Here is a 19110-nt window from a genome sequence, read left to right as displayed (position 1 = left end):
CTGTCTGAGACTATAAAAGCTACTGAAATCTGTGACACGGATCTGGGATGTCTGTGCTTTTGCTGCCGGCAGATAGCAGCAGCTCTTTACATTGAATCAGGAGAGAAACAGTGTGTACCGAGGCACAGTGGATGTACAGTTCACTTTGTCTCTGTCAGTTCAAAACTGATTTCCTTGCAAGGACACACACACACACACACACACATACACACACACACACACACACAAGCACGCTCACAAGGTTTATGAAATATCCTCATGGGAAGCTGTTTTGTGTGCAGTCCTTCATCAAAGTCACTGTCACAGAGCTCAACAGTAAGGATTTGTTCCAGTTGGAGCTACATAATCATTTTTAAAGGTATATTTAATATTTTTTTTAAGTGTCGCATTTTTTTAAAGGCTGAAATTATATTATTTATTTTACAAATCTTTTCGATTATATAATTACCAGATTAAAAACTAATTAAGTAAGTTCAATAACAGAAGATTTATTTTTAACATTTATAAATGGACCAAATATGAGGGTTTTAAACGTTATTTAGAGCTTAAATTTAGAAATTAAACATTATTCATAGAGGTTTTCGGTCACACTTTATTTTAAAGTTTCTTTGTTTACAGTATTACTATAAGGTAGTGGTAGTGAACCTATGGCTCTCGAGCCACATGTGGCTCTCCAGCTGTCTTCATATAATAACTCATTCATTTATTTTCTTGTCAGCTTAGTCCCTTTATTAATCCAAGGTCGCCACAGCGGAATGAACCGCCAACTTATCCAGAACGTTTTTATACAGCGGATGCCCTTCCATCTCTGGGAAACTTCCACACACACACACACACACACTCATACACTATGGACAATTTAGCTCACCCAATTCACCTGTACCGCATGTGTTTGAACTGTGGAGGAAACCGGAGCACCCGGAGGAAACCCACGCGAACGCAGGAAGAACATGCAAACTCCACACAGAAACGCCAACTGAGCCAAGGCTCGAATCAGCGACCTTGTTGCTGTGAGGTGACAGCACTACCTACTGCGCCACTGCTTCGCCTAATATAATAATATTTTACCGTTTAAACTAGACACTAGAAATCCTATCGATTCCTATCAAAAATACAATTACAATTCCCTCTTTATTGTAAATTTTTTACAGCAAAATGAATAAGAACTGTTAATAAAAGGACGTTCTTTCTACATTCATGCACTTGCTCAACATGTGATGCTTCATATTTATTTATTTTTTAGTTGTGCATGGACATAAATTAAGGTTTTATTTAAACCTGTATTATTTATAGTAGTAAAACAGTAGCAAATGCATTTTTAAAAGAGGCATTTTGAGATAAATATACATCCAAATGGCTCTTTAAAAAAAGGGATCTGCTAAAAAAAAATCAGAAATGGCTCTTTGTTGAAAAAAGGTTCCCGACCCCTGCTACAAGGCGGCACGGTGGCACAGTGGGCAGCACGATCACCTCACAGCGTAAAACAAATGCTGGATAAGTTGGCGGTTCATTCCGCTGTGATGACCCCTGATTAATAAAACAATAAAACACTGCTCATTTCATTTATGTCTTTTTCTTTATTGTATTTATCTATGCTTTTATTAAATATTATTTAATAATATTTTATTAAATATTAAATGCGGATGCACCCAATCTAAAACCCAAAATTTCTTTAGCAGTAGTAGTAGTAGTAAAACTTTATTGTCCTTGATAGGAGATTTGTTATGGGCGTCGCCATATTGCTGCAGACATTCACTAAAACAAGCAATAAAAAACTATACAAAATACAACAATTACAAAATTTATAATGCTAATTAAGATTGACTCTTATTAAATAAACCCACTGAAACGGGTACAAAGGATTTCTTATAGCAGTTTAACCTACACTTTGAGACTTTATACCTGCGTCCGAAAACGCATATTTCCATACTATATAGTACGGCAAAATCAGTATGTGAGCCGAGTAGTATGTCCGAATTCATAGAATTCAAAAATCAGTAGGCGAGAAGTACCCGGATGACCCGGATGAGATTCCGGAGTGCGCATCCCATGCATGCTGCGCTATCCCATGATGCCCTGCGAGCGAATTCATGAATGAAAGTAAAGCGACGCAACTGACGCAGGTAAATAAAAAAATAAAAAATAAAATAAATAAATAAAAGGTAAAATAAACAACCCGGAGGGGGAAAAACACTAATAAAACAAATAGACAAACAAACTTGACTGGGTTGGCAAGACAAGGCAGGGCTGGACACAGCAGGACAGGGAAAAATCGACGACGAACTGGTACAGGACGGCAGACATGAGGGGTTTATATGAAGGACTAAATTAACACACAAACAGATGAACATAATTAACTAATAATGGGGTAACAAGGAGGGTGGGACTAGACAATAGACGGGAGAGCGCATGACACAGAGAGACAACACAAGCCGTGCACTCTCATAAAACGAGACTAGAACACGCAGCCAGTGAGAGAACTCATTAACCGCGTGTTCTTATGACAAGACAAACAACACCGAAGCACACGACAAAAGCACGCGACCACAATGTAAACACCGAGCCACGTGCTTTTGACAGACGCAAGACACGAGCACACGATAGATAAACACCTTACCGTGCGCTCACACATATGCAACGCGCATGCTTCATCTCAGCGCCAACCAAAACTGAAACCAACTAGACGGAGGCGCCGAGAATGAAGCAGCGCGATGCCGACAGAACAAACACAAACACTAGTACAAAAGCCCGCGCGTCCGAGGAAGGCAGAGCCCGCGCGGCTGCATCAAGTGAGAGCGAGCATGCTTTGCGCACACCCACGAAGGCGCGCGCACACACATAGACACACAAAGACAGAAACAGGACAAGACAGCTAGTGCCCGGGCTCTGCCACCAAAACAACAATTTACAAGATCAGAGTGGCAGAACCCTGACACACAGAATGTCAAAATAGCACAATCAGTGCTGCATCATTGCAGCTATTTTGCCGACCCTCACCATACAAATCATGATAGAAAACTGATAGATATAAGTTATAGAAACTTCAAGTTATTTTTATGGGGACCTCCAATCGGCCGTTACCTCGCTTATTGGTTAAATCTGCCCCTGATCACAATGTTTTCAATAGCCCTACTGAAAAACCCGCTCTGTAAACAGTCATCCTTCAATCTCACAAGCTCAAATACATCCCTGTATGCCTGTGCACGAACAGGAAGCGATGTTTTATTTTAGGGCTTTTTAAAAGTTCTGCCGCTTTATTAACTTGTTTGGAAAGATTCATAAAAGCAAAAGCAACAGCACCTGAGTGAGCAACACCATTAAACCTGTGGACCAGCGCTGCGGCGAGACACGCGCATGCAATATTTATGAACAACCTCTTATTCTCTACATTTTAGATGAGCTGCCATTAAAAATAACCTGCTTTTACAAACGAGAGCCCGGAAAACCCTGCACGCAACGCCGAGCTACAGGTTTTATGTGAAGACTCGCGCGCGCACGCACTTTGGGGCATCATAAATGAATCACGTATCAACAATTTTGTTGGCAAAACGCTTCTCACATAAACATCAGGAATGCAACTTTAAGCATCAGGTTGCGAAGGACAAACAACACGAGGCTGTTAAAATCTAAGATGACACTGGGAGCGTGTGAGGAATACGCAACACTTTCATAAATAAAAATGGTCAGCCCTGGGTTTACACTTATACAGACTCATATCTGATGATCATGCGCATGCATATTTATGCAAACTTAAATATGTGGCTTTCTGAGCGGTTCAGCCATTTCTGCGCATGTAAATATGTATGATATTAAGCCTGCTGACACTAGAAGAGGATTTAGAAAAGAACTCCTTGAATGACTTTAGTCTTGGGAAACTTCAGCTGAAATGGGATGAAGCGGTCGTGTTTTGAATGAAAATAGATAGCATATTTTAAATAAGCATTAATCTTTTAATTTTATAGAATTGAATTATTAGCCCCCCTGAATGTATTTTTTCCCAATTTCTGTTTAACGGAGAAAAAAAAATGTAGTTTTAAAATATAATAGTTTTAATAGCTCATTTATAATAACTGATTTATTTTATCTTTGCCATGAAGACAGTAAATAATATTAGACTAGATATTCTTCAAGACACTAGGATTCAGCTTAAAGTGACATGTAAAGGCTTCACTAGGGTAATTAGGGTAAAGTTAGGGTAATTAGGCAAGTCATTGAATAACAGTGGTTTGTTCTGGAGACAATCCAATACTAATATTGATTAAGGGGGTTAATAATATTGACCTTAAAATGGCTTTAACACAAATAAGAACTGCTTTTATTCTAGCCGAAATAAAACAAATCTATATGGCCTAGCTCCTTCCTACCTGTCAGACCTGTTGACTGAATATCAGCCTGGTCGGTCTCTTCGGTCATCTAACCGGAGACTATTATACATTCCGAAGTCGAGGCTGAAATGCAGGGGTGACCGAGCTTTCGCAGTAGCTGGTCCTACTTTGTGGAATGCCCCTCTGCATTAGGTCTATTTCATCTCTGTCTGTTTTTAAATCTAGGTTGAAAACTTACCTTTGTGATTTGGCATTTTATCAGTGAAAATTGTTTGTTTTTAGCTGTAATAACTATTGTAGGAATTTATTGTAGGAACAAAGTTATTTATTTTTATTACTTTTGTGTCTTTATTTTTTATTAGAAAAATGGTTAGACTAACAACATATTAATCTTTTTCTGTTGTATAATAGCACATTTGACCTGACACACTTTTTTTTTTTTTTTACTGTGCTGCATACTTTTTAGAAGAACTGCTGACTAGTGGAAAAAGCAGAATAAGAACAAATTTAGGTTTGTTCCAGACTGCTGTCTGGACATGTCACAAGTCGTCATGTAGATCTTTGTAGAAGTTGTGAAATATATTAAAAATGCACGTAATTGTTCAATTCTGTATGCAGAGAAGGGTTGCAGAAAGAGGAAGTATGTCTAGGGGTTAAAAAGAGCCAAAGGAGTGCAGAATGACTGATAAATGATGTTAAACCAAAACTCCACCTGTTAAGATCAGTTGTGTATATATGCTGGAGTCAGGAAATGTATGTTAGTTGCGAACCTCTTGAATGTAATTCTTGTATTGCATTGGGGTAACGTAACACAGAGCTCTGTCATCGAATTATTCATTTGTTATAAAGTTTTATTTAATTTATTTAATAAAGTAATTTATAATAAATTACTAATATTTTTGGCATTGAAGAAAACCCTCTCCAGACCTTTTCTTATTGAACACGCATGGAATTGGCTTGATATTCCAACACTATCTGTGATATGTTTGTTTTTAGCTATATTAACTATTAGTGAGAATTGTTTGTTTTAGCTATAGTTTTATACTTGTTCTTTGTGTTTTGTATTGTTCAGCGCATTGGTCAACCTTTGGTTGTGTTTAATAGTACTATATAAATAAAATTGACATTGGCATTTTTTACTTTTAAAGAACAGTACCCTACCATTTTTAACTTTTAAAAGCACAATTTAATTTAAATGTTGATGTTTGTTTGTTTTTTTACATATAAGCACAGTACAGTCTTAACGTTTACCATTTAAAATGTTTAAAGTGGCTGACAATAATAAATATTCTTAATTATAGTAATTAATCTGCCCTGTTTTTGAACTGTGCAGAGCTGTAGTTGCTTAAATTGGTCTACTACGCTACGTATTTCAATACATGGTGGTACTTGGAGAGACAATTTTAGTTCTGAGGTGGTACTTGATAAAAAAAAGTTTGAGAACCACTGATGTAACCCATTAAAAAGTGGCTGCAATCTGATCACGATTATTAGGAAAAAGTAGTTTATACTCAAATCACAAGCACTTGCTTTATATAGTGTAATCTAGACTACATATCACCCAGCTCTGCTAGTGTTTCACCATTTCAGCATAGCAATGTTGCACATGCAAAGAGTTTTATTCTCAACTAACGTCTACTGTAACCTTGCAGCATATTTTTATCAGTCTGAGAAAAGGCCTACAGCAGTGTTAAATTGCTCGCATGGAATATGGGTGACATCGGTGTCTGTGATTAATGAATGTGTCAAGCATGTTTTGCGTGTGCTAAATGCTTCAGCGGGTTTTAAGACGAGTTTCGGTAGGATGCATGAGAAAACGGCATGTTTGAACAGCCATTTCACAGATTATAGGCTGTTTGAAAGGTCATGTTTCCATTGAGTGTGTTTACTTATGCTGGATGCACACTCTGCATGATGCTCAGTAACAATGTTTAATGCATTTCTTTTGTTCGTTGTCACAAATATTGATAGGCAGTGACGGACGAAGAACAGATAGCCTAATAAAATGTGGCAGTGTGTAGTAATAAGCTTTGCAAAGATGCTGATTTTACATCATTTTACACTGATATGTTTTATGGGGAGGATGCATTCAGTGAAAAGAACACCAAATATGGATCTGTTTACATTTAAGCTTTTCTACTGCTGGACATTTCCAACATCTTACTCCTTTACTGCAGTAATCCTAATCTAAATATAATTTTCAGTTCATGCAAATCCTTAGAGACTTTATTTTTGTGTCATTAGTTGGCTGTTTTGGACATGTGAATTCATTGAATCGTTAGCTGGACACTCAGTCTGAGTAACTCATTTGAATCAGTGAATTGTTTATTGGAGACTCACTTTTAATGGATCGTTTGAATCAATGAATTATTAACTGGAAATTTGCTCTGACAACATAATTTGAATCAAAGAATCTTTAACTGAAGACTTGCTCTGACTGGGTCAGTTGAATCAGTGAATCGTTAATTGGAGACTCACTCTGCATGGGTCATTGAAAGCATTGAATCAATTTTTAATTTGGCATTAGAGACTTTATTTTTGTGCCATAAGTTGCATGAAGTTCAGAAAAACTCCAGTTTTTGATGAATTTGTGTTTGACTTGTAAATTCATTGAGTCAGCAAATCAAGAACTAAAGATCCTCTTTGAATGGATCAGATGAATCATTGAGTCATTGATTAGAATTTGCTCTGGCTGGATCAGTTGAGCCAGTGAATCTTTTATTGGAGACTTGCTCTTACAGGATCAGTTAATTCAGTGAATTCTGCATGGATCATTTAAGTAATTAAATCATTAGCTGGAAATTTTTTGACAACATCATGTGAGTCAGTAATTCGTTAACTGAAAACTTGCATTGACTGGATGAGTTGAATCGGTGAATCTTTTATTGGAGACTTTGACTTAATCAGTTGAATGAGTAAATTGTTAATTGGAGACTCACTCTTACTGTATCAGATGAATCAGTGAATCGTTAATTAGAGACTCACTCTATATGGATCATTTAAATCAGTGTATCGTTAACTGGAAATTTGCTCTGATCAATTATATCAGTGAATAATTAACTGAACACTTGCTCAGACTGGATCAGTAAGGTTTTTTCAGAGACTCACTCTAACTGTTTTAGCAGAATCAGTGAATTATTGATTGGAAACTCACTCTGACTGAATCTACTGAATGAGTGAATCAGTAATTGGAGACTCACTCTGAATAGATTGTTTTACTCAATGAATCATTAACTGGAAATGTAATTATTTAAATGAATAAATCTTTAATTGGGACTCGTTCCGAATGGATCAGTTGAAACAATTATTGGGACTCACTCTGACTGGATTAGTTAAATCATTGAATCATTAATTGGGACTCACTCTGACTGGATCAGTTGAATCATTGATTCATTAATTTGGATTCGCTATGACTTGATCAGTTGAATCATAAATTGGGACTTGCTCTAACTGGATCAGTTGAATCTTTGAATAGTTAATTGGGTTTCGCTCTGAATGGATCAGTTGAATTAGTGAATCATTAATTAGAGACTTGCTCTGTCTGGATCAGTTGAATCATTGAATTGTTAATTAGACCTTACTTTGACTGGATCAGTTGAATCAGTGAACCATTAATTAGAGACTCACTCTGACTGTTTCAGTGGAATCATTAATTGATTCATTTGGATTCGCTATGACTTGATCAGTTGAATCATTAATTGGGTTTCGCTCTGACTGGATCAGTTAAATCATTGAATCATTAATTTGGACTCACTCTCATTGGATCAGTTGAATCTTTAAATCATTAGTAGGGTTTCGTCTGAATGGATCAGTTGAATCAGTGAATCATTATTTGGGACTCACTCTGACTGGATCAGTTGAATTAGTAATTCATTAATTGGAGACTCACTCTGACTGGATCATTTGAATCAGTGAATCATTAATTAGAGACTCGCTCTGAAAGGATCAGTTGAATCAGAGAATCATTAATTGGGACACACTCTGACTGGATCAGTTGAATCAGAGAATCATTAATTGGCACTCACTCTGACTGGATCATTTGAATCAGTGAATCATTAATTAGAGACTCACTCTGAAAGGATCAGTTGAATCAGTGCATCATTAATTGGGACTCACTCTGAATGGATCAGTTGAATCAGTGAATCATTAATTGGGACTCACTCTGACTGGATCAGTTGAATCAGTGAATCATTAATTGGAGACTCACTCTGAAAGGATCAGTTGAATCAGTGAATCATTAATTGGGACTCACTCTGACTGGATCATTTGAATCAGTGAATCATTAATTGGAGACTCACTCTGAAAGGATCAGTTGAATCAGTGAATCATTAACTGAAGACTTGCTCTGACTGGATTGCATAATAAAGAGCTGGTAATTTTTAGTGTTTGTTTTGCTTTAGTTTTTTTGTGTGCCTGATTTGTTTGCATAAAAGTCTGTGCTGATAATTGCTCATCTCTGTGCTGCAGGTCTGAGGTGGGCACGATCTTCGCTCTCAGCTGGCTGATCACATGGTACGGCTACGTCCTGTCAGATTTCCGGCATGTTCTGCGGCTCTATGATTTCTTCCTGGCGTCTCACCCACTCATGGCCATCTACTTCGCCGCTGTGGTAAGAGCGAGCGTCTCTCTACAGTCTGTACTTTCCTCTCTACATCTCCTGCTTTTCAAGGACACGGAGGCAGAGCTGCGGTTTGACCTTTTCAGTGTTCGGGAGCTGAAGAAACGCATCTTTAAAACTATTTTTAACTTGACTGGGCGTCCTAAAAATTCGCCGCTCATTTCACAAGATGCTGAAAAAGCCGCTTTCACGCATTAAATTGATCTTTGTTCACACAAGAAATGACGTTGGGATTGCATTCACAGATGCTGGGAGACTTTATGATGTCAGTCACGGGAAATGACCTTTAAACGCTGCACGATCTGCCTGAATAAGAAGTGCTGTAGTTCAATGTGACTTTCTTTTCAAAATGTGAGACTCACAAAAATGCCGTCCCGCTGCAGAATATCGCATTTTTAGAGATGCTGAAAAAGGGGCAGAGAGCAACACAGTAGTTTGCAACATCTAGAGCAGGGGTCATCAATCTCGTTCCTAGAGGTCCGGTGCCCTGCAGGGTTTAGCTCCAACTTGCTTCAGCACACCTGCCTGGGTGTTTCAAGTATACCTAGTAAGAGCTTGATTAGCTTGTTCAGGTGTGTTTGATTAGGGTTGGAGCTAAAATAAAACAAGTTTGGTGCTCCCTGATCTATCATATACAGTCATGCCAGAAATTATTCATACCCCTGGGCAATACTGATTTAAAGTCACTTTTATTTAAACAACAAGCTTTTTTTGCACACAACAGGCTTCTGCCAAAAGATAATAAGACGATGTACTAGAGGCATCATTTTGCAAAAAGAAAATTCCCAGCTTTTGATTACACCTAAATAAAAACTTTAGGTCCCACTTTATTTTGATGGTCCGTTTGTTGAAGTTATTTTACATTGGCATCCACATGCATAATAGATTATAAGTAGACTGTTTGGTTGGGGTTAGTGTAAGTTGACATGCACTTGTAAAGTTTTTTTATATTCAGTTAAATGTCTGTTGAAGGAGCAGTATCAGCAGATATTAAGCAGACAGTCTACTACTCAAATGGACCATCAGAATAAAATGTTACCAAACTTTAAATCAGACTGTGCCTGGGTTGTGAATTTGGGGCTTGACTGTATATGCATTATTATTATTATTATTATTATTATTATTATTATTATTAATAATAATAATAATAATAATAATAATAATAATAATAATAATAATATTATTATTATTATTAATATTATTATTATTATTATTAAATGTTATTATTATAACAATTTATTATAAAATTTTACTATTATTTTCAGCTTTTTTATTATTATCATTATTATTATTATTATTAAATGTTATTCTTATTATTACAATTTATTATAAAATTTTATAATTTTTTTCAGCTTTTATTATTGTTGTTGTTGTTATTGTTGTTATTATTATTAAATGTTATTATTATTACAATTTATTATTAAATATCATTATTATTTGCAGCTTTTATTATTATTATTATTATTATTATTATTAAATGTTGTTATTATTATTATTACAATTTATTATGAAATTGTATTATTATTTTCAGCTTTTATTATTATTATTATTATTAAATCTTATTATTATTACAATTTATTATGAAATAGTATTATTTTTAGCTTTAATTATTATTATTAATATTTTATTTTTTTATTAAACTCAATATTGTCTTAAATACTCAAAACACCAACACTGAATTAATAATATTCATTCATTCATTCTTTTTTTTTTTTGTCGGTTTAATCCCTTTATTTATCCAGCATATGTTTTACACAGCGGATGCCCTTCCAGCTGCAACCCATCACTGGGACACACCCATACACCCCCATTCACACACACTCTACGGACAACTTTAGCCGACCCAATTCACCTATAGCGCATTTTGAGGGATGTAAACAAAAACAATGGTCCCAACACATTTCCTGTTTTACATTTTTAATTTCTATAGGCACCAAGAATCCAAAAGAGCCACAAATTTATAAATAATGTTAATAACAAGCAGGGAACATTTATGGACCAATGACCACATTGAAATGGCGTATGTCTTTAAACATGTGGGGGAGACCGAAGTTATAAAATAAATGAAAGCTAATAAACAGAAATGTTTTTGGAGTTCTGGTTAAAAGTAAAATATTGCTCTTCACTAAATATATTGCAGCTTCTCATTTGGGGAAATTGTCAGATTTGATTTGCCAGTTTTTCTTTAGAAGTTCCTGTTTACACACAATCTCTGCCTGCATCCCCGGTAATGGTGCTGTTTTGCTAATAATAGAGCTAATACTCTTCCTATCATTAAAATCCAGGCGCTCTTGCGTGTCATTTCACCCCTCACAATACAACACAACGCTTTTGTAATCCAAAAAGAGGATGTTGTTTACCATGTTTTGGCTAATTCACTTATTTAGGCGATGGCTAATTCATCAGCACAATAACAACAGCAACAAACATCGAGGCAAAGAATCTCATCTTTTTTTTCCCACTCCTTCCTCATCTAATACGAGAATTGAGGACACTTTGTTGTAGCGGATCCGTTAATTAAACAACTCTAATGAATTCACCAGAGGTTTTGTGTGTGTGTTTGTGCTGGAAAGCTTTAAACGCGGCTCTTTCTTCTGCCTCCACGAGACGCTCCCCTGCTGGAGACAACGAGAAGCTAACGGGGCCAGGGGCCGTTTGAAGTCGGGATGAGGAAGCCAGCAGGAAATGTAGTTCATCCTGCTGCTTAGGTAGTGTGTGTGTGCTGTGATTTGACACACTCTCGACGCTCTGAACTGCAGAATCCAGGGCCCGGTTGCATGAAAGTCCTTAAAGGGGTAGTTCACACACATTTTCTGTTAGTTTGCTCACCATCCAGGTGACTCTCTTTCTTCAGCTCAAGGGAGTCAGTCAGATGAAGTGGTCATGTTTGCGTGCAGGTTGTGTGTGTATAACTCTCTGTCCTTCTGTCCTCAGATTGTGCTGTACAGACAGAAGGAGGTGAAGAGCAGTGAGTGTGATATGGCCAGTGTTCATCACCTGCTGTCTCGCATGCCTCAGGACCTGCCGTACGAGGATCTGATTGGTCGAGCTCAGAGTCTCTTCAGCAGCTGCCCGCCCTCTCAGATGAGCCGGTCTGCAGCGCTGCAGTCACGCAACATGTGAGAATCACACACATACATGTAAACACACACATACAAACATGCACACACACATGCATATGCACACAAATGCACGCACGCACACACTCACACGCAGATACGCACACACATGCACAAACACATACACATGCATATACACACATTCGTGCACATGCATATGCACACACACTTGCATGCACATACAAACATACACACACACACACACATACACACAGATGCATGCACGCATATACACACATGCACAAACACACACATGCACACACACACATGCATGCACATACAAACATACACACACATGCATATACACGCATATGCATACACACAAATGAAAACACACATATGCCCACAAACACACACATGCATATACACACATGCATGAGCATACAAACATGAACACTCACACACACATGCACATACACCCACACCCATGTAAACACACATGCACATACAAACATACACACATTCATATACACACATGCATGCACATACAAATGTACACACTCCCATACACATATACACAGACATGCACACACACATGCATCCACATACCCATTTAAACACTTATGCATACACACACACATGCACGCACACATGCACATACATCCACATACCCATTTAAACACTCATGCATACACACACACATGCACATACATCTACATACGCATGTAAACACACATGCATAGACACATATGCATATGCACACACACACACGCACACACATGTATATACACACACATGAATACACACACATGCATATGCACACACATGCATATGCACAAACACACACACACACACATGCATATACACACATCCATGCACATACAAACATACACACTCACATGCACATACACCCACGCACATACACCCACATACGCATGTAAACACACACATGCACAAAAACACATGCATACACGCACATGCATAAACATACAAACATACACACGCACATCCATATACACGCACGCATACAAGCATATACACATATACATATACACACACTCAAATGCATACACGCATGCACAAACAAACATACACTCCTGCATACACACACACACACACATGCCTACACATACATACACACACATGCACATACAGATGCACACACATGCATATACACACACACACTCACATGCATACACACACATGCACATACAGATGCACACACATGCATATACACACACACACTCACATGCGTGCATAAACTTACATGCATACACACACACACACACACACACATACATACAGATGCACACTCGCACACAGAGAGACACAGGCACACACACACACACACACACTTACAAATGAACTTACACCCACACACACAGCATTAAGCACTTTACTAATCATACTATTATTAGGCCAAACCGACTCTCCAGAATAAAACTGACTCCTGTGAGCACAGTGAGTTTGGGGCACTTATGACCTGCGTTTGGTATAATAATGCGCTCAAACTGTTTATAATGGGAAGTTAGAAACCTGTTGCCATAAACAAAACGCTTTAAGACTGCCAGCTTATTGTTTATTACATTTAATAAACGTAAGTACATTAAACCGGAAGATGTATTCAATATAATCACAATGTTTATCAGAATAATCACTATTTTTAAGTCATATTAATGTTAAACTGTATTGATTCAGAGTATACACGCACACACACACACATCTTTACCCCCGAGGGGTGTTTGTTTCCCCTTGTGTCCATCAGGTGGCGATATTGAGTATGATATCATTCCCTATGCACGCAGTGAGGCTGTTGCGCCCTGTTGTGACGTGAAGGACGCTCAGCCGGAGCTGTCTGCGTTTTTGCCCCCGTGTGTCTAAACACTCGCTGTCAGGCTGCAGATTGCATTTGCAGATGCAGGTGAAGCCACTTTAATGATTTATCTCTGACGGCAGCGGGAAACGATTCCTCCGGCATTCAGCGGGAACCGAATTCAAGTCCCTCAGCGCTGAAAAAGCCATCAGAGGAGAGATCTGTCTTGTTTAAGATCTCCCCGCGTCTGCTGTCGCCTATGAAGATTAAGAGAGAGCAGGAGACAGGAATGAGAAAGAGGAAGTGACAGAAATGAGAGCGAGAGATGAAAATGTGAGCGGAACAACGGGCGAGAGAGGTGCACTGACACTGGAGTGAGAGAAGGAGAACATGCAACAGCACTGATCTGTTATTGTGAGTGCAGCTTTAAAGCTTACAGTATGAGCTTTATATACAGCTCAAGTCAAAGCTATGTGAGTTTTCTGTTACGGAAATTCCCCAAATGATGTTGAACAGACTCAGGAATTTTTCACAGTATTTCCTCTGATATTTTTTCCTCTGAAGAAAGTCTTATTTGGGTTATTTTGCTAGATTAATAGCAGTTTTTAATTTTTTAAAACTCATTTGAAGGTCAATATTATTAGCCCCTTTAAGCAATATTGTCTAAGAGTTAATCTGGGTTATTGCCGTGCCATGTGTCCACTATGAAGGTTAACAGAGACGAGGGATAGAAATGGGTAGACAAACACTACAATGGGTCAAGAAGTGCACCGAAAATGCACAAAAATCAGCAAGAAAGACGTGTGTTATCCTCTGCCTCATGCAAATCAGTCAACAAGGAAGCTCCGCCTCTGTAGGTTATTAAGGCTCTACCCTGATTTGCATAACCCCTCCCCCAGCAGCATCTGTGTCCTCTGAAAAGCGAAGAACGTGTGTCTGTGTGTGTGTGTCAGTGAAATGAGCAGCTCCTCTTGAGGCCGTGACCCTTGACCTTGATCTCCATTGTTCTCTTTGACCCCGTGGAGTGCTGTAATGAGGAGTGGCACGTCCTCCCTAATGGCTTTGACCCCCAAATGTTCTTCGTTAATACCCCCTGCACACACACACACACACCCACCCACCCTCAGGCTCACACCCTGCCCTCGGCTCACATCTGACTTCATCAACTCGGTACAATTACATTAAATCGCTCTGAACGCATTGTTCGGTGTTAGTTAGCGATGCCTGTTGCCGGTTGTATTAGATCAGTGTTTCTCAACTGGTGGGTCGCGGGAACATTTTCAGTGGGTCGCGGAGTGTGTGATCAAAAAAAAAACTACAAAAGTTTAATATTTAACTTATTTTGCTTATATTGGACTTTTATTTTGAAATGCGCGTGCCGAAGCATGCTAATGGGGCTTTTAATTTGCCAGGAACCTGGGTTAAGCGCTTTTAGCGAACTGCAATGCAAAAACCGGCGCGTTTAAGGTTTGTTTTCTTTAAAAGTCAGCGATCTCCACTGGCTGAGTGATATCCGATATAAAGTGGGTCCCAGATTGTACAAGAAGCACTGCATTAAATTACATTTCCCCCTGCCATGTCTTTATAATATGAGCATTTATTTTACCCCAGTATATTTAATGGAGCTTCTGCGCTAGCCTGCTGACGGGCACGTGCGAGTAAACGGCTTTTTTTTTCTAGTTTTACGCTTGAGCAACTAAATGAATGTATTTTAATGACATTACAACATCGATGCTGTAAAAGGAAGCGTATAAAATGGGAAAAAAAAGTTCACAACAGGTCACCGGAAGTTTATCAGTATGGGAACAACACTAATGTTAGCTCGGCGTATACCCTTTTGACATGTGAAATTCCAGTGCAAGTACGACCCCGAATATGTAAAGTGTGGATTTACATGTTTTGACGACAAAAAGGCTTAAAACCTCAGTGTGTCATATCTAGTGAAATGAAACCTAAATTAGAACAACATTTAGAAACCAAACATCCCAGTTCCAAGGAAAAACCTGTGGACTATTTTCAAAGACGTCTCTAATAGCTGAGGGCATCACAAAAGTGCCTTACATATTCATGTACAAATAAAGTACAAGTACATCTTACTGTGCTCACCGTGTAGCAAAGGCCAAGAAAGCCCACACAAAAGCAGAACAGCAAATAACTGCTGATTATTATAAAATGGTTATAATTGTTTTAATAATTTTACTTCAGTTTGCTGGTTTCTGTTCAGTTCAACCAGATCAGTGTTAATGTTTTATTACAGTTCAGTTTAGTTAATAGTAACTTAACTTTTCCTTACCCTAACCACTGTTTACAGTATTTGACATTTTTACTCTGTAATATTTCCATAATTTGATACATTTTGTTAAATGACAGCAGTAAAATATTGTTTATTTGTAAGTCTTGGTGATTTTCTCATAATTTATCTGTCACTAGTTGTGTATGTTAACAGTTAAATACAAATGAATTATAATTCCTAAAAATTTGGGCCGCAGCTTGATGACCATATAAAAATGTGGGTCCCATGACCAAACCAGTTGAGAACGCCTGCATTAGATCACTTGTGTTCGGGAAACAAAACACTTACAAGTGTGTGTAATTATAGGGATGCAACGATTGTAGGTTTTGGTTGTACGAATACAGTCGAAGGAATATCATGATTATCATGATTAGGAGACTTTATCCTATTTATTATTTATAGAAATCTTTTTTTTTCCTGCCGAACTTCACAACCTGCACATGTTGAATGATATAGCACACCTAAATCAAATCACGGAGCACTTGAGGAGCTAATGAGCTAATCAGAAGACGCAGGTACGGTAAATAAGGGAGGTCTGAAATCTGCATTGATTAGGCTTGAGGAATGCAGCATCACATTTGCATTAGAGGTAGCTGTGATCCGCGCTGCTTCTGTACGCAATATATTGTATATCAGACACTCTATAGCAGGGGTCACCAATCCCGGTCCTGGAGGGCCGGTGACCCTGCAGTGTTTAGCTCCAACTGGCCTCAACACACCTGCCTGTTTGTTTCAAGTATACCTAGTAAGACCTTGATTAGCTTGTTCAGGTGTGTTTGATTAGGGTTGGAGCTAAAATTTGCAGGACACCGTCCCTTCAGGAACAAGTTTGATGACCCCTGCTCTATAATCTTTATTGTCTGGGTTTTAATCAGTCTGCTGACAACTGAGGTCATTTACAAGTTGACCTGTTGCAGTGATCAATATATCGACTTATTGGGCAATACTTGGATATATGACCTCTCCATCAGCTGTTTTAGTTTCTGTCGGCTTGGTGTTTATGACTGTTTGGCGCCATCTAGTGTCTGAATAATGCGCAGGTTAGTGTATACTCCATCAGCTGTTTGTGTTTTTGACTGTTTGGCGCCATCTAGTGTCTGAATAGTGCGCAGGTTAGTGTATACTCCATCAGCTGTTTGTGTTTTTGACTGTTTGGCACCATCTAGTGTCTGAATAATGCGCAGGTTAGTGTATACTCCAGCTGTTTGTGTTTTTGATTGTTTGGCGCCATCTAGTGTCTGAATAATGCGCAGGTTAGTGTATACTCCATCAGCTGTTTGTGTTTTTGACTGTTTGGCGCCATCTAGTGTCTGAATAATGCGCAGGTGAGTGTATACTCCATCTGCTGTTTGTGTTTTTGACTGTTTGGCGCCATCTAGTGTCTGAATAATGCGCAGGTTAGTGTATACTCCATCAGCTGTTTGTGTTTTTGACTGTTAGGCGCCATCTAGTGTCTGAATAGTGCGCAGGTTAGTGTATACTCCATCAGCTGTTTGTGTTTTTGACTGTTTGGCACCATCTAGTGTCTGAATAATGCACATTTTAGTGTATACTCCATCAGCTGTTTGTGTTTATGACTGTTTGGCTCCATCTAGTGTCTGAATAATGCGCAGGTGAGTGTATATTCCAACAGCTGTTTGTGTTTATGACTGTTTGGCACCATCTAGTGTCTGAATAATGCGCAGGTTAGTGTATGCTCCATCAGCTGTTTGTGTTTTTGACTGTTTGGCACCATCTAGTGTCTGAATAATGCGCAGGTTAGTGTATACTCCAGCTGTTTGTGTTTTTGATTGTTTGGCGCCATCTAGTGTCTGAATAATGCGCAGGTTAGTGTATACTCCATCAGCTGTTTGTGTTTTTGACTGTTTGGCGCCATCTAGTGTCTGAATAATGCGCAGGTGAGTGTATACTCCATCTGCTGTTTGTGTTTTTGACTGTTTGGCGCCATCTAGTGTCTGAATAATGCGCAGGTTAGTGTATACTCCATCAGCTGTTTGTGTTTTTGACTGTTAGGCGCCATCTAGTGTCTGAATAGTGCGCAGGTTAGTGTATACTCCATCAGCTGTTTGTGTTTTTGACTGTTTGGCACCATCTAGTGTCTGAATAATGCACATTTTAGTGTATACTCCATCAGCTGTTTGTGTTTATGACTGTTTGGCTCCATCTAGTGTCTGAATAATGCGCAGGTGAGTGTATATTCCAACAGCTGTTTGTGTTTATGACTGTTTGGCACCATCTAGTGTCTGAATAATGCGCAGGTTAGTGTATGCTCCATCAGCTGTTTGTGTTTTTGACTGTTTGGCGCTATCTAGTGTCTGAGTAATGCGCAGGTTAGTGTATACTCCATCTGCTGTTTGTGTTTTTGACTGTTTGGCGCCATCTAGTGTCTGAATAGTGCGCAAGTTAGTGTATACTCCATCAGCTGTTTGTGTTTTTGACTGTTTGGCGCCATCTAGTGTCTGAATAATGCGCAGGTTAGTGTATACTCCATCAGCTGTTTGTGTTTTTGACTGTTTGGCGCCATCTAGTGTCTGAATAATGTGCAGGTTAGTGTATACTCCATCAGCTGTTTGTGTTTTTGATTGTTTGGCGCCATCTAGTGTCTGAATAATGCGCAGGTTAGTGTATACTCCATCAGCTGTTTGTGTTTTTGACTGTTTGGCGCCATCTAGTGTCTGAATAATGCGCAGGTTAGTGTATACTCCATCAGCTGTTTGTGTTTATGACTGTTTGGCACCATCTAGTGTCTGAATAATGCACAGGTTGGTGTATACTCCATCAGCTGTTTGTGTTTTTGATTGTTTGGCGCCATCTAGTGTCTGAATAATGCGCAGGTTAGTGTATACTCCATCAGCTGTTTGTGTTTTTGACTGTTTGGCGCCATCTAGTGTCTGAATAATGCGCAGGTGAGTGTATACTCCATCTGCTGTTTGTGTTTTTGACTGTTTGGCGCCATCTAGTGTCTGAATAATGCGCAGGTTAGTGTATACTCCATCAGCTGT

At 38.6% G+C, this 19110-nt stretch overlaps 1 protein-coding gene across 1 annotated transcript in view; it reads left to right on the top strand.

The window, feature by feature from the left end:
• The window catches only part of zgc:63863, a 34814-nt gene that overhangs the window by 7589 nt on the left and 8115 nt on the right, over positions 1–19110 (top strand). Inside the window, exons 6-7 of the mRNA NM_200401.2 lie at positions 8793–8934; positions 11878–12062. Of these exons, the coding sequence (NP_956695.2) occupies positions 8793–8934; positions 11878–12062 (327 nt within the window). The remainder of the gene's footprint in view (positions 1–8792; positions 8935–11877; positions 12063–19110) is intronic.

Source organism: Danio rerio, chromosome 19 (assembly GCF_049306965.1).
Source record: "Danio rerio strain Tuebingen ecotype United States chromosome 19, GRCz12tu, whole genome shotgun sequence".
NCBI classification, from domain to species: Eukaryota; Metazoa; Chordata; class Actinopteri; order Cypriniformes; family Danionidae; genus Danio; species Danio rerio.
This window is presented reverse-complemented; position numbering and strand designations above follow the sequence as displayed.